At 43.5% G+C, this 15,779-nt stretch overlaps 1 protein-coding gene across 1 annotated transcript in view; it reads left to right on the forward strand.

The window, feature by feature from the left end:
• The window catches only part of LOC119161148 (piwi-like protein 1), a 292,627-nt gene extending 277,649 nt beyond the window's left edge, over nt 1-14,978 (forward strand). The window contains exon 19 of the mRNA XM_037413500.2: nt 14,213-14,978. Coding sequence (XP_037269397.1) covers nt 14,213-14,299 — 87 coding nt within the window. The 3' untranslated portion in view covers nt 14,300-14,978. The remainder of the gene's footprint in view (nt 1-14,212) is intronic.
• Nucleotides 14,979-15,779: the final 801 nt, after the last annotated feature.

Here is a 15,779-nt window from a genome sequence, read left to right on the forward strand (position 1 = left end):
AAAGCTAGAAACTGTAGTGGCAAAAGGATATTTATGTATGATAAAAAAAAAAAGAAGAAAACAAGCTGTTCAGCTGGTACATGGTTGACGTACAACAGGTACAGTGGAACCTCTATGATACGGCTTTCAGGGGACTACGCGAAACTGTCGTATAATCTTGGTGTCGTATAATCGGAAAACTAAGATTATAGGCAGTGCCCAACAGCCTTGCCCAAAAAACGTGTACAGATAGCCTGAATAAGCCCAGGACAAGACCTTATGCCTCTGCAAGGAAGGTAGATTGAATTATCCTTGCCAGGGGTAGCAGCTGATGGCAGCATTACTTAGTTGAAGGAGGTGCAAGAGAATCTTTATTCTCAACCTTTTTTTTTTAAAAAAAAAAAAAAAAAAAAAACTTAATTCAGTGCGCATTTTTGCAGTGCTAAAGTCCGAACAATGCCTATGTGACGAAAAAGAAAAACAAAAACGAACTTGCATTGCCAACAGAGCCTCCCATCAGAAGAGTCGGACACAGGGTCCCTGTTACATAATGGTGACGGACTGTGAGTTTACATAGAATGCCTTCGTGGGCGACTTAGCTGTGCACGTTATAATTTGTTGCTTTGTAAAGTGCTACTAGTGGGTATTCGGCTCTCATTATGAACGTTGACGCCAAGTGAAAGTAGTTTTGCATGCTGAAAACAGCAGTGTCGTGCCGTTATCCATCAAGGGTACAACATCCCTGTTATATAATGGTGACGGACTATGAGTTTACATAGAATGCCTTCGTGGGCGACTTAGCTGTGCACATTATAATTTGTTGCTTTGTGAAGTGCTACTAGTGGTATCCGGCTCTCATTATGAACGTTGACGTCAAGTGAAAGTAGTTTTGCATGCTGAAAACAGCAGTGTTGTGCCGTTATCCATCAAGGGTGCAACAAAGGCAGGATATCAGCTGTATACCGACCAGGAAAAGTTTTCATGGTCTGAGAACATGAAAATATTAGCGTTTCGGTCGGCTGAAGCTACTATGAGTGAATAGAGCTTGACTAGGTAATGACCTCGGGTACGTATGCTCGCGATGTTGAAGCGTTGAACTTCGAGGAGAATAAATTTCTGAGAAGACATTCTACGAAGACATCCTGTCTCTCTCTCTCTCTCTCTCTACGTTTAAAATGTCAATCTATAGCATACTTGCCAAGTCTCCCGGCTTGGCCGGGAGACTCCCGGATTTCGACTGTTTCTTTCGTTTGTACAGTTGTCATGAAAATTTCCCGGAAATCGAAATTTCTGTGCGTGATCTGGCCGCATCGGCAAAGAAGCAGCTCAATCCGCTCCAGGCTTTTTGAACCTACTTCATTTTATTATAAATGAGTTTAAGAGGAGTTCATATAAACATACAGCAGAATATCAGTGATCTGAAACCGCGGCAGATACGAATTTGTGAAAATCTCCAGCCAATTTCCACTATGCTCATTGGGCCTAAATTCGAATGCTTCGAACACATTTCCTACTCGCGGCAGTTAATATAAACTTTAGTACGGAAACCGTCGAACGAAGGCCGAGAGCAGCATACTTGAAACTTTAGAAGTACGCGTGCAACCGGCGCATGCACTGTCTTCTACAGTGCGTGTGATTCATTGTCGTTGCCACAACTGCTGTGGACGAAACCGCGGTCACACTTGACACGATCATGTATGGCGACAACGTAACTGACAGAACCCCAAAAGTGTGCGCTCAACCAGTCAAATCGGCGCTGCTTTCCGCAAACTCTGCGGACAGAACTGCGGCAGATGCGATCTTGGATCGCATAAAACGACTTAGTTTTAGTGCCTGCACATCCAAGTGTACAAAACCGTGGTCGCGGCAGCGCGATAGCGGTGTACGAGCTCAGAGGGCGCTCAGCGGTAGGTTAAAGGCCGTAAATACGTAAAAAAAAAACATCAAAAGGTACAGTATTGTCATAAGGGCGAAGAAGTGAATGTGACAGCAACAACTTTGGAGTGTCATGCTGAAAACGGCAACCAGATTGAACGTGCAGCGTGCTGCTCTCGCTCAGATGACACACGAAAACGATACACACAGGACAAGAGCAAACTAACAACGTTTACCGCTCGACAAGTAACACACTGTTTAAAGAAAAACGATGCACGGTAGGTAATCACAGGTACTAATGAGTACAAACTAACAACTGTCCCAGTTGTTATACCTCGCTTGGTATGAAAAGCGTGCTCTTTTTGGAAACTGGGCCTGTGCGGAGACCGAAGTGATCTTTGTGGGCCCAGCAGCTAGCGCAATCGTTACGGTTAAAGCCGAAGGCACACGATTCTCTCCACCAAAGGATAAGCGCGCACGCATAAGCATCTAACCCCCCCCCCCCCCCCCCCCCAATCCGTGGGGCAAAGTATGCGTGCACGTCGCGACGAGCTGGGTTTTTTTTTCTTTCTTGAGTGTTCATATAAATATAGATTCGTATACATACGGTGAATGAAGGCGACGGCGGCAAGAATACCAGCCCAAAATGCATATACATTGCTATCATAATGAATAAAAAGGGCCAGACGCATTTTGGCATTCCTGTCATAAGTAAGAATCTAGTAGTGAGCAAAAATTTTAACCCGCGCGTTCGCGGTAGCCAACTGCGCCATCCCGTCCGTTCACGTGTGTCTTGGGAAGACATAAGTGAGTTGTTTCGACGGAAGTAGATTCTGTTGTGTTCATCCTTTGAGACTTCATCTTTGTGGGAAACCCTACCCTCGTGTGTTCGGCCACTCCAAGCCACCATAAAACTGCAACGCTGATGGTGGCGCTTGCGATTTAGACCCCCCCCCCCCCATTTTTTCTGATGTTTGTTTCTTTGTCTTCGTTTTTTTTTTGGTGCTGAAAAAAAAAAAAAAAACTAGAGGCAATTATTTCAGCCCCTCCCACCTCCCCCTACCCGTTGGGGAAATCTCCCGGATTCGGAATCCTTGAACTTGGCAGGTGTGACCTAGAGGAAAGAGAGTTCATATTTTGAGCGCGTGAATATTTTTATTTTGCATTCCTGAGTACGTTTCGTTTGAGTAAAGGTTTTTTTTTTCCCCGTGTAGATTTTGAAAGTTTTCGTAAGATGCATGGTTGGTGCAAAACTGCATCGTACTACCAAGGTTTTTAACACATGATTTGTGTGGGGATTTCGCCGAAACCATACCGATTCGTCGCAAAATTCAGGTTGTTGCGAAACCAGGGCATGTATAACTGAAATTTCAGTGTAGTTCACAAGTAAACTTGAAGTTCTGTGTAAGACTGACCTACGACCTTGGTCTTATGTGGGAAAGGAAGCTGACACCTCCTTTCCTAAATGGAGAAGGTAGCCATATTATAGAAAGTTGAAAGGTTGAGAGGATATGGTTAAGAAAGTTGGAAAAAAGTAGAAAGCCTTTAACATAGGCCTTCAATGAGTGTTGCTTTTGAATTTTTTTTATAAAAACAAAGATCACTGAATTAGCAAATACACTGCCTGTGTAAAATAGTAAGTATTCCAGTTACGGGTTTATGAGCACAGTGTTACTAAGTAAAGCAGTAAATGTTTGTCATCAGACCAGCGCGCGTCTCGCTGCTTATTTTCCACTGACGGAAATGCATGGTTTGCTTCTTCGGCTGGTGAATAGATGGTGTGTGCGAAATTTTAACCCGACTACTGTGGCACCACTTCACTTGAATAAGATGTAAAAATTGAAGAACTGATGAGCAGTTGGAAAGGTGGCTGACAGGAGGCATAGGCATACCTGCCAAGTCTCCCGGATTGGCCAGGAGACTCCCGGATTTTGACGGTTTTTTACGGTTGTACGGTTGTCATGAAAATCTTTCGAAAATCAAAATTTCTTTGCCTGATCTGGCCGCATTGACAAAAAGCAGCTAAAACTACTCCAGGCTTTTCGAACCTACCCCATTTTATTATAAATGAATTTAGGAGGTGCTCACACAAACGTACATTATAATCTCAGTGATACGAAACCGCAGAAGATAAGAATTCCTAAATTCCCCAGCCAAATTTTAGTATGCTCATTGATCCTCGGTTCGAATGTTCCGAACACATTTCCTGGTCGCGGCGGGTCGAATGAAGGCAGAGAGCAGCTTACTCGAAGCTTCAGAAGTACGCGTGCGACCAGTGCACTACAGTGCGTGTGTTTACGCGTGCGACCAGTCCACTACAGTGCGTGTGATTGTCGTTGCCACAATCACTGAGGACGAAACCGCGGTCGCTCTTGACACGATCACGTGTGACGACGACGTAACTAAGAGAACCCCTGAAGTGTGCGCTCTACCAGTCAAAGCAATGCTGCTTTTCGCAAACTTTGCGGACAAACCTGCGGCAGATGCTATCATAGATGGCATAAAACGATTAGTTTTGAAGGCGCGTGCGCAAACTATTGTTTGCCGCAACCGCCGTGAACAAAACCACGGTCGCGGCAACGCGATAGTGACCTACAAGCTCCGAAGGCATGCACCGATAGGTTAAAGGCAGTAAATACGTAAATTTAAAAAAAAAAAGTGCAAGGGTGGCACAATAAATGCGATAGGAGCACCTTGGAATGTAACGCTGAAAACGACAAGCAGATCGAAACGTGAAGTTCTCTACTCACACACAAATGACGCACGAAAACGATACTCCCAGGACGAGAGTGAACTAACAGTGTTTACCGCTCAACACGTAACACGCTGTTTAAACAAAAATGATGTGCGATACGTAATGACAGGTACAGATGAGTACAAACTTACAAGTCTCTCAGTTATACCTCGCTGTGTATGAAAAGCGCACTGTTTTCGCAAAAAGGGCCTGTGTAGAAACTGAAGTGACCTTTGTAGGCTCGGCAACTAACGCTTTTGTTTCAGTGAAAGCCGAAAGCACACGATTCCCTCACCTAAGGATAAGCGCGCACCTACAGGCATCCATCCATAGGGCGAAGTACACGTGAGAGATAAGCACGCGTCGGCGCATCGCGACGAGCTTGACGCTGAACGCAGGCGTATTTTTTTTCTTTGAGTATTCGTATATATAGATACATATACAGATACAGTTGAGCCCACATATAACGGCCCCACTTAAAACGAACTTTTGCTTAAAACGAACAATATCGGCATGACCGTCAAAATATACATTGGTTCAATGGCACAAAATCGCACTTACAACGAACGTCTCCGAGCGCTGCTGATCGATTACAGCGAACGGAGTCAGCGGTCTGCCGACTTCCCGGGAAACCAATTTGGACCATCGATCAGGCATCGGCGAGGTGCCCATACAATCTTATTTTTGAACGCCGACCCTGCCTCCGCGCCCCTCGAGTTACCGCTCTCCCCGCGACTGCTTTTTGTTACGCACCCCTTCGTCCTTTGCCCCCCCCCCCCCCCCCCCCTCGCTATCCTGGGCACCCCGCATCGCCAGACGAGGCCCGTGTTTTCACACTGCCACCGATTTTTCGAAGACCGGTCAGCCATCTACCCCGTTTTTGATCGCTGGTACTGTCGTTGATGTCACCAGCCTGGAGTGACCAGTCCATTTGCCAACATCGTCGGCCACCGACTGTATTCGATAGTCTGCGTCTAGTGCACGCGTGTACGCTACCCCACCGACTCTGATAATTTGCGACTCGTTTCGCGTTTAGGACTTGCTCTCGATCACTTCGCACTCAACTCAGCATGCTTTCCGCGCGCGTGCGGAAGCGCGAAAATGGCTTTTAACTTGCACGGAACGAATCGCGAAATATCGAAGTTCGTGAGGCGACGCAAACCTGCCGGCGCAACGAAACAATTTTCTGACAACGGCCGTCGATTCTTCGAACACCGCCGCGCGCACCGATTCAGGCGGCCAGGCACTCTTTCCAAGTTTTTCTACGTGCGAGTTTCCCGGACCCTTCAAGCAAGCTACCCAACCTGCCTCCTTCCTGTGTGTTTTGGTTTTCAAGGTCGCCCTCCCGCCGCATCCTCACCTCTCTTTACTCTATTGCAACTCCTCGCCCTTCTCTTGCTAATCTGCTCTTCTTTCGTGATAAGAACTCCTTCGCCCGTCTCCGCTGCTGTGCGACGCCCGCCGCCACGCTGGCTCGAATTAGTTTCGTTTTCTGACTGGAAACGGGCCTAGAGCTGTTTTACGCGCTCTGGCACGTGTGTCGCGTGTGCGCGTGTGTGGTCATGATGGCCGTCGGGAGGACTAGCACGCTGTTTCGTGCCGCTCAACAAAACGTCGAAACTGTGACCGCTTGGCGGTCACAGTAATCAGTAATCAGGTCACAGTAATCTCTTCGAAACACGTGCGTCACGGACTTTTTGCGGCAAAAAAAGTTTGTGTTTTCACTCTCAACTTTTTTAAAAAGGTGTGTTTCATTTACTACGAACTTCGGGATACAGTGAACGGACGCCGCGTCACGCTCAGGTTCGTTATAAGCGGGCTCGACTGTATAGTGAAGAACGGCGGCGGTGGCGACTGCTGCCGTTCAGCATGGACTGTCCATATAATTGCTATCGGCGGTGGTGGCGACGGCAAAAGAGCAATGTGGGCTGTCCATATAAGTGCTATCGCAATAAAAAGGGGCCAGATGCGTTACGGCTTTCCTTTCAAAAGAATCTAGCAGTGAGCAGAGCTTTGACCTGCGCTTTTGCGGCAGCCAGCTGCAGTGTCCTGTCCGTTCACATGTGTCCCAGGAAGACATACGCGAGTTGTTTTGACCAAAATAGATTTTGCTAGTTGTGTTGAACCTTTGAGACTCTCACCTTAGTGAAAAACTCTACCCCCGTGTGTTCGACCACTCCTAGCCACTACACGACCGCAACGCTGATGTTGGTGCTTGCAATTAAAATCCCCCCCCCCGTTGCGGAAATCTCCTGAATTCACAGTCCTTGAACTTGGCAGGTATGCATAGGCGTCCAGTTGAATTATGTGGAAAAAAAAAACAAATTGTCGCACAAATTGCTTCAACTATCACCTTCATGTCAAAAGGATACTGAAAGGTCAACATCACCACTTTATTACATTCTCAACTTTCATTACAATTTGCTTTGTCATTGCTACAGCAATTTTTTTCATGTCACTTTCATCTGAATTACATATGTCTCATGTCTATAAGTTCAGAAAACGCATTCAGTAGACAAATGTCATTAGGTGCAAAAATAATTTGTTTTTGTCATCTAGCAGCATTGAAAATGGCATTAAGATCTTATCACATTTGCTGGGAATGGCTGTACATGTGCCTTGTGACAGGGATACGGCTTTTTGTCAGCGTCACAGATGTTGCTGAAATTCTACTGTATGTTGATGCATGAAAGTACTGAGGGCTGCTTCTTTGCGCGTTTAAATTTATGTGTGAATCTGGCATATATTGCCCTTAGTGCCAAATGGCATTTACAAGGTGCGAAAGTAATTTTTTATTTAATACAGTAGACCCTTGTTAAATAGAACCTAAAGGAATTGGGAAAATATGTTTTGTTTAGAACTGAGGTGCAGAATCCAAGTATGAAACTAATTATGTTGGAGGCAGTTGTTCCACTTACGCAGGAGCTCTGTTTAAGGGCGCAGGGTAGGGCAAAATGTGAATACGAAAAATAAGATCACTGTTTTGTTTTTTCAATTTGGCATGAGTGTTTTTTCGTGCATATCTTTCACATTCGTGCGGCTCTTAAAGGGGCCTTCCAACATTATTCAAGCCCCCATGTTTTATTCGGGGGTTTGTGTAAAGAGCAGATAGACTAATGCAGCAAGAACGGCAGTGATAACAGCATGCAGTCTGAAGTTATTATTAGACATAGAAAATTTAAAATACAAGAAAAAAAAAACGCCGACCCTCAACTCGATTTTTGTGTGGTCACTTTGACCACATTTCACTCCCCCATGACATCGGAAGGCTGCCCAAATGGAATAAGCTGCAAGCGCCTACGCAGGAGAACCTGGCACCCCATTCTTGCTTGTTTTTTTTCTTTCCCAAAGTAATGTTGACTTCATGCCTGACGCCTGGTTTGCCAGAATGTGAGCCAGAGCTACTGTGTCCAAGCGAGGTATTTTCTTCAACATGCCGAGTCACTCCCTCTTCTTATTCTGAGAACAACAATTGTGCACTGCACCCCTTCAAGAGCCCAGCTCGAAAACTCTCAAAAGCAAGAAGACGAAAGAAAGAGAGGGAGCCAAAAATCCAGCGTCTCTCGTGCTTTGTAGTTCCAGTGACTTTTTTTTTGCGATTGTTGTTGTGGCCCTGTATGTTCCATGGTTAGATGAAAAAGCACAGAGAATAAAAATGAAACAGCTTAATAACCTCCGTTTCGATCCTACACTAAGATCGCGTCTAACGTTACATTTATCCAATTATGTGACGGCAACCTTCCGCGTCATTTCTGCCCGCAAAGTTCCGCCGAGCGCCACTACGCGGTGATGCGGTCGGCAGCGATGTAGCGACTTTATTGCGTGATTAAATACGAAATCATTTTATATCAATGTTTAGACCTATGCTTAAATATTCTCCAGCTATCAGTCTATGCAAACCACAAATAAAAAATAGTGTTAGGGCCCCTTTAAACAGCAATTTTTCCGAAATCAAGTATTGAGTGAAAATGCACCCTAGCGGAAGCCTCTCATATGCACTCTGTGCTTACAGCCTATTTTTGTAAAAAAAGCTTCATGTACGAAAATCAAAATGTTTGTCTAGAGTCAGCTGTGTATAAAAAATTGTCAGGTAACTTCTAAGGCAGTCCGAAGACATTGTGCGTCTTTATATTCATACTTCATTTTTGAAGGGCATTGGTTCGGACACTTCATTTATGTCTTGTGTTTGTCGATAAGCTTAGACACTGGGGTAAAGAAGGTCTTCAGCAAGTGCAAATATCGTAGCAACCCACTCAGTTCTCTCGTCAAGAGGAAATGAGAGTCGAAAAGCGGAAGTTTTTTTCCGTCAAAATTACATATTTTTTATCGTTATTTGCTGTCACAAGTTAAGTTTCTCTACTTTTACAAGAAAAAAAAGATTGTTATGAAATTGAATTAGGTTAAAATAGCTCTTAAAGAGCTCATTGTCTAGAGTCCTCTTAAAGTTGTCACGTGGCTGCTTGGCATTGCATTTCACATGAGTTCCCTAAAGCCACATTCTCAAAATAACCATGATTGTCGAGCTCTTTCGATAGAAGTGATCTTTAGAAACATATTTTTCTGCATAGATGAACTTTCAAGTATACAGTAAAAGCTCGTAACCTGAATCTCGCAGGACTGGTGAAAATGTCCGAGTTAACTGAATTTCGGATTATTGAGTATACCATCAAAACAAAATGAAAATGGACTCATTACAGACCTTTACTTCATGAAAAACTGCATCAACTTTGTCCGCCTCGGACTCGGATTAGTGCTAGAACGATCTTCTTCAACACCATGTGGTGATGGTGTGCACACTGGCTGTCGCGAGAACTGATGCCGAACTCCGCGAAGACAGTGAGGGCTTTGGCCGCCTCCTGCACAGTGCGATGTCGTTTCGGCTTATCTTGAATGTCATCATTGAAACTGTGATTCTGATCCTCTTCAAGCACTTCCGATATTACGTCATCATCAACATGCACAAACACAGCCAGACAACGTAACGACAGTTTGCATGTCAATGCGCCAACTTGCCCAACAGTCAACTCCTGATGTACCCGAGCTGCACACGCTGTGCGTGAAGTTACAAGGCAAAGAAATCAGCCGCGTAGGTCTCGCGGGCAACTGGGATAGCAGCGACTGTGCAAACCATTGATTGATTGATTGATTGATATGTGGGGTTTAACGTCCCAAAACCACCATATGATTATGAGAGACGCGGTAGTGGAGGGCTCCTGAAATTTCGACCACCTGGGGTTCTTTAACGTGCACCCAAATCTGAGCACACGGGCCTAACAACATTTCCGCCTCCATCGGAAATGCAGCCGCCACAGCCGGGATACGAACCCGCGACCTGCAGGTCAGCAGCCGAGTACCTTAGCCACTAGACCACCGCGGCGAAGCGGCTGCGCAAACCAGAGAACATAAGCAAACTGTCCCGCCGTCCGCGCATGCGATGCCATTTGCGGCGCATTTTTCCAGACACTGCATGCACCGGCGGCCCAAGCGCCTCTGCCGGGTAAAGCCCCTTGGGTGGTGACTAGCACCACCTGTCCGCTTCCCCTCTCATTCACTATCATCATGATTATATTCTGCTGCTGTCAGTTCGGTTTTGGTTTCTCCAAGACTTCGGTTTCGCCGCTGTAACCGACGGAGTAGCCTGGACTGCATGCTTTCAGTAACCGCAATTGGTTACTGAAAGCATGGAGCCCTGATAGCCCTCTCAGGAATCGTTCGAGTTAACCGGTGCGTGTATAAATCTCTCCGAATTAACGAACATTTGACATTATTGAAATATACACAGTTTTGCCGGGACTGGGCCACGTGTCCAAGTTAACCGAATTTTCTAGTTAATGAGATCCAGATAAACGAGCTTTTACTGTACCTTCAAAATGCGTTTTTCTCAAGATCCATTTTTGGCCAACTTCTTGAGTTTAGATATTATGTTTTTGATACTTCTGATAGCCCATTCAGGATGAAATTTTGCCCACATAATTTGTAATACGTGAAGGGTGCATCTTCTTTAAATCTTGATGTCATCTGTATAATTATTATAAACCTAAAGTAAGCAATTAGTATATGATGAGGATTCTGAGAATTCTGGCAATGCAAAAATTTTGCGCACCCAAAGGTTTTAAATGCACTTTCTTGATAGTTGTTTACATTCTAGAGTTAAGGTTGAGAAATTTTACTCATTATTGGCTCAGAACCATCAATGTTCAGTGGAATAAAAAGTGTGTGCGAAACGAGCTGAACACCTTGTCATGGCGCAAAGCGAAGGCTGTGCAATTTACTATGAAAATAATTTCATATTTAAATCAGCATAAACATATATATGCAACAAAAATGTCATTGCCCTAGGCCAGAGAAAAACGATACTTTTATTTTGAATCTGATGTCCCTGTATTGCAAATAAATGTCAGTGACTTACTGAGGTGCTGAACACTGAACCAGCAAGCTCTTCATTGTTGAAGCTCTGGGCCTTTTCAGCGTCCTTTGAGGCTTGGTCAAAACGGGTGTGCACTAATGGACATGTCATTATTTGTTAAGCAATTAGACTGAATAGCACGTGAGAACGGCCCGGTGTAATTGTTGATATGGGTAATACAAGCTTGATATTGGTGCCAAGCTTGTTTACTTGCGCCATCCTGCGTCGAATAGCTCCTGTTGCTTAAAACTTGTTTATCGGTACCATACTGTGTCGCAGAATCTTAATATAGCCACAAGGTGCTATAGCCATTAAACATCGTGCCCTAAATATGTTTTAGGCATCTCATTTTCAGTTTTATTGAGGCTGTTATAGTATCGGCGACATCAAGGCTGCGATCGCTCGAGCAGCAGCTGTCAACATTGATTCTAAAGGTGCGGTCGGGATTGCGCGCTATTTCGGCAGGCATCAGTGCGAATGACTCCTAAACCCTTCTGCGTGTTGCGCTCTCAATGTGGGGACACTGTGGAAAGAGCAGTTCTCCTTGGGACGGCCATATTTTCTCACACCAGCGTGTTGTAGAGTTGCGTGGTATCGGTTCCAAAATAGTTAGATACAAGTCTTACTTTGGATAAAATTACAATTTGTTGCTATCGCATTCATTGCTTCGACATTGCGGTAATACTGTGTTTTTTTTGTAACTGCAAGGCAGAATTCAGGAAAGAAAAAAAAAAAAGGGGATGACTATAATGGTACTAAAAAGAAGGTTGGGGTCCTGTTGTCGGAGCAGCCTAGAAAAGACTGGTACATATGACTACTTATCAAGCGCATGCCCGTATTCTCGCTCATTTGCAAGGGCGGAGCAATGTATGCAAAAGCAAAAAATGTAATGTTATCGAAGTGAAGCTGTTAGCTAACTTTTTTGAATCTGATCCTATGCAACTCTACAAAAAGTTGATATGAAAGAAAACGGCCACCTCTAAAAAAGCTACTTTTTTTTGCACTCTCGATTCGTGATGAGAGCTCAGCACGTAAAAGTGTATGCAAGCCACCTACTGATGGTCATCGAGCAAGTGCGTGCGCCAGAGATTGCGACTGCGCCTTTAGAAGCAAAGTTTCCAATTGCTACTCATGCGACACCCCCAACCCCACTTTACCCTCGCGTTTTTCTATGCTTATTCAAGAAGGGCAGTGTGTTTCTTCTCTGCTTGTAGGCTGCAGGCCTCCCGATGAGGTGATTTCATCGCATGTGCCTTCCAAGCAACAGAGTTGGGATGGCTTATTTGATCTCTACGTCAGCCACATTCGGCGCCCCCGCTCGCGCACTTTCACCCGGGGCAGAACATACAATGCGTGGTTGGATGTATTCAATGTCGATTTTATACTGGGCTTGACTGCAATGGCGATTGCAAAAACTCTAGGAGTGCCCATATAATTGTTTTCATAAAACAATGAGGGTATTGCTAAATGTATTTTATTGGTTGAAAAATGAAGCATAATAGAAGTGTTTATTCACAAGTGCTGTGAAAGGGGGCTTTATCTAATCTGAATATTCTTACTGCTCCCAACTCCCTCCAAAAGGCCCTTCTAGCTGCTCCAAGCCTGCTACAAAAGGCACTTTTGCCTGATCCCAGGACTGCTTTCAAACCTATGTACCATATTCCATCCCTCTGTTGAGTTAATGGAAATTGAGTCACGGAGCCTTTGCCGTCTTTGTTTAGATTCATTCTTATGAATTGTGACATTAAATTTTTTTGCCATATAAGGATGTTGGTATCACACGAGGCAAAATTTTGAAATAGGATTGAAGCTTGGCCAAATTGCAGTCAATTGCTGGAAAATGTTGACTACACTCGATGAAACATTGCAGATAGAGCTGCTTGATATGTCACAAAAGAAGCAAGACTAGCATTAAAAGCGGGTTCAAAGTGAAGGATTGACTTTGGCAATGGTTACCAAGCTTTTATCCACTGAATAAAGTACAGTAGACTCTCAGTAAACGGAAATCTGTTAAATGTAACTACTACTTAAACAGAACTATTTCCTCTGCAATGGTTGGTTTTGGGCTTGTATTCTGCACCCATGTTCGCCGCTCGGTAAACGGAACTCCTGTTAAATGGAACGTATTTTACCGGTCCTTTCCGGTTCCTTTTACTGAGAGTCTACTGTATGTATTCGAACAGAGTTTGTGATGAAATGTGACAGCTTTTCATTGTTGTTTAACTCGATTATTTCAAAACCATGTTATTTTGGTATTAGGTGCAGTTATTTCGAATGTATGTGAAGATAATTTTGCGTAAATACATACAGCTACTGAAGCAAAATTGAAGAGATACACTTTACAGTTTTGGTGTTAAAAAATTCATAAAAATTACAATTTTCAGATTTTAGTAAATCTGCTTCTGTTAAAAGAGCAAAAAAAATGGAAAGGAAATGATGCATTGATTATGTGAATATTCCTTTGGCACTGAGAAAATGCTACCTCAAGTGCTCTGAGGAGGGTATGGTAGGATAAACCCCCTAAAAAAACGAATTTCTAGTTATGACACCAAAAAATCTAGTATACTTTGAGGAACAATCCTGTGGAAGCCCGATGTCGAGCTGTCACTTTAAGTGGTTTGAATGTCGCGCACCCTCTAGCATAAGAACTACGAGCACACAAAAGTTCTTTTATCTCAAATTGCATTTTTTATAATTTTTTCAGCTTCCATGTACATTTTCTTGAAAAGTATTGAGTCAATTTTGATGAAGCCTTTGTGTGAGCTACAAGTTAGAAATAAGCTGAACTAAAAAAAAAAAAGATGCTGATTCTTTCAAGTGTACAGCTGTAGAAAAATTACACAATATGCACCCTCTGTGGCCTTTTACATGTTGTAATTTTACTTTTTTTATAAGAACTTTACGCAAAATGTAATACTTTTTAAGTTCAGATGTAATGTATGTGTCTCTACAACAACATGGCTGAATGTTGAGCATGTAAAACTTTATCATGCAGACACTTACAACATATTTCAACAACTCAAACTAACATATACCATTCACCCTATCATGCCCCTTTAATAGATTTTGTTTGCAGAGAGTCTACAGTGCTTGTGTTCTGAACTTAGTAAATATTCATAGTTTTCATGAGATTCCATCAGAGAAGTTCACCTGTTCGTCGATCGTTCTCAGTAAGCTAATATATATATATATATTTTTTTCTGCTTTCCTGTCATCAGTATGCACACAAGTTGGCCAGCCTGGTTGGTGACAACATCCACAAGGAACCAAGCCCATTCCTCTGTGACCGCCTCTTCTACTTGTGAAGGCCAGGATTTCATGTGAAGGTGCCCAAGAGGTCACACCTTGATCACTGCCATTTTTTTTCACTGTTATGTGTGTGTGTTCTGAAATCAGTACTTTTTTTTTCCCCCTGTGAAGCAATCATTTTGAAGAAGTTGCTATCCCCCACCCCTTTCTTTTCCCTTGGCTGCATTGTCTGAGTAAAGGCAGCTTGCATTTTTTTTTTCACTTCACAGTTCTATAGGAATTTTATTCTGTGCAATGTGAGCTAGTATTTGAAAGTATGCTACATTTAGTTCTCATGGTTGTAATCATGTCATTCTACAGCTTTTAATTCAGCTCCATTGTCCTCTCGTGTTTGCGTGTTCATTGGCAGTAATTGTCATTCTCAATTCATTCAATCTTATTTAATATTTGTTAAAAGTGCCTTACTAGTCACAGTTTGCGTTTAATGATCACTGGCCCCGTTCTGATAAAGTGAGGGTATGTGCAAGAGAATGTCCCAAGATTTGCAGTTGACAGTAATAATATGGAACCATTTACTTGTGGGAGATGACTTGTACGCATGTGAAGATTGCTTTCAAATGTGTACTATTTTTTGAGATGAACATTTGGTTTTTTGTGTTACTAATTATTTTATGACAAGTTAAGCCTACTTGTACATAATTGGCTTGTGTGCAAATAAATAATGTCAATTCCTCAGTTGGTGTAAATTTGCTTCAATCAACTTCAACAAAAAAAGTCCCAATGGTAGAATGTGAAGTAGACCCAAGCTTACCTCCCAGAATTTTTTAATAGAGTATGTTAATGGCGTGGTGTTTCTGCCAAAATCAAGGGCCGTGAGATTCAGAAAATTGTCTCGGTCTCTAAACAGGTTTGACTCGTAGTCATGCTAATCGCAAAATGGAGGTAATGGTGATACGAATGAGGTAAGCAGTGGTTCATATGGCTACATTTCATATGCTTGCCTAGCTATCTGCGAAGATTACCGTACTTACTCGCGTAATGAACCCACTCGCATAATAAACGCACCCCCAACTTTATTAATTAAAATTTGGATTTTTGTTTCCTCGCGTATTAAATGCACCTCCTACATTCATCCTCTACAGTCCTGCTAGCCGACACCTGGCACCTCCTCACCCATTGGATTTCTTCGGTTTTTTCATTATTTTGCCGACCCCCTTGGCCACCATGGCTCCCCCCCATTCGCGCATTGGTGGGTGCCCTATTTTTCTTTCCATCTGTGCACCACATGTCTCCCCCCTGTCTTATCAGTGCACCACAGTGTGAGTGTAGAGACCTGGCAGCTGATACCATCACTCCATGTGTTTGTCAGCTGCCATATCCTTGACTACCCCCTTGCTGTGCGCAGATAAGTTGGGGACATGCCACGCACAGATAGAAAGAAAAACAATAAGCAATGCTGCCTGTGCCAACCGATATAAGGTTGCTTCCTGCAAATAAGAAAAAGCCCAATCGTGCGCGCGATATTTTCGAGCGATG

The sequence above is a fragment of the Rhipicephalus microplus genome, chromosome X (assembly GCF_043290135.1).
Source record: "Rhipicephalus microplus isolate Deutch F79 chromosome X, USDA_Rmic, whole genome shotgun sequence".
Lineage (NCBI taxonomy): Eukaryota > Metazoa > Arthropoda > Arachnida > Ixodida > Ixodidae > Rhipicephalus > Rhipicephalus microplus.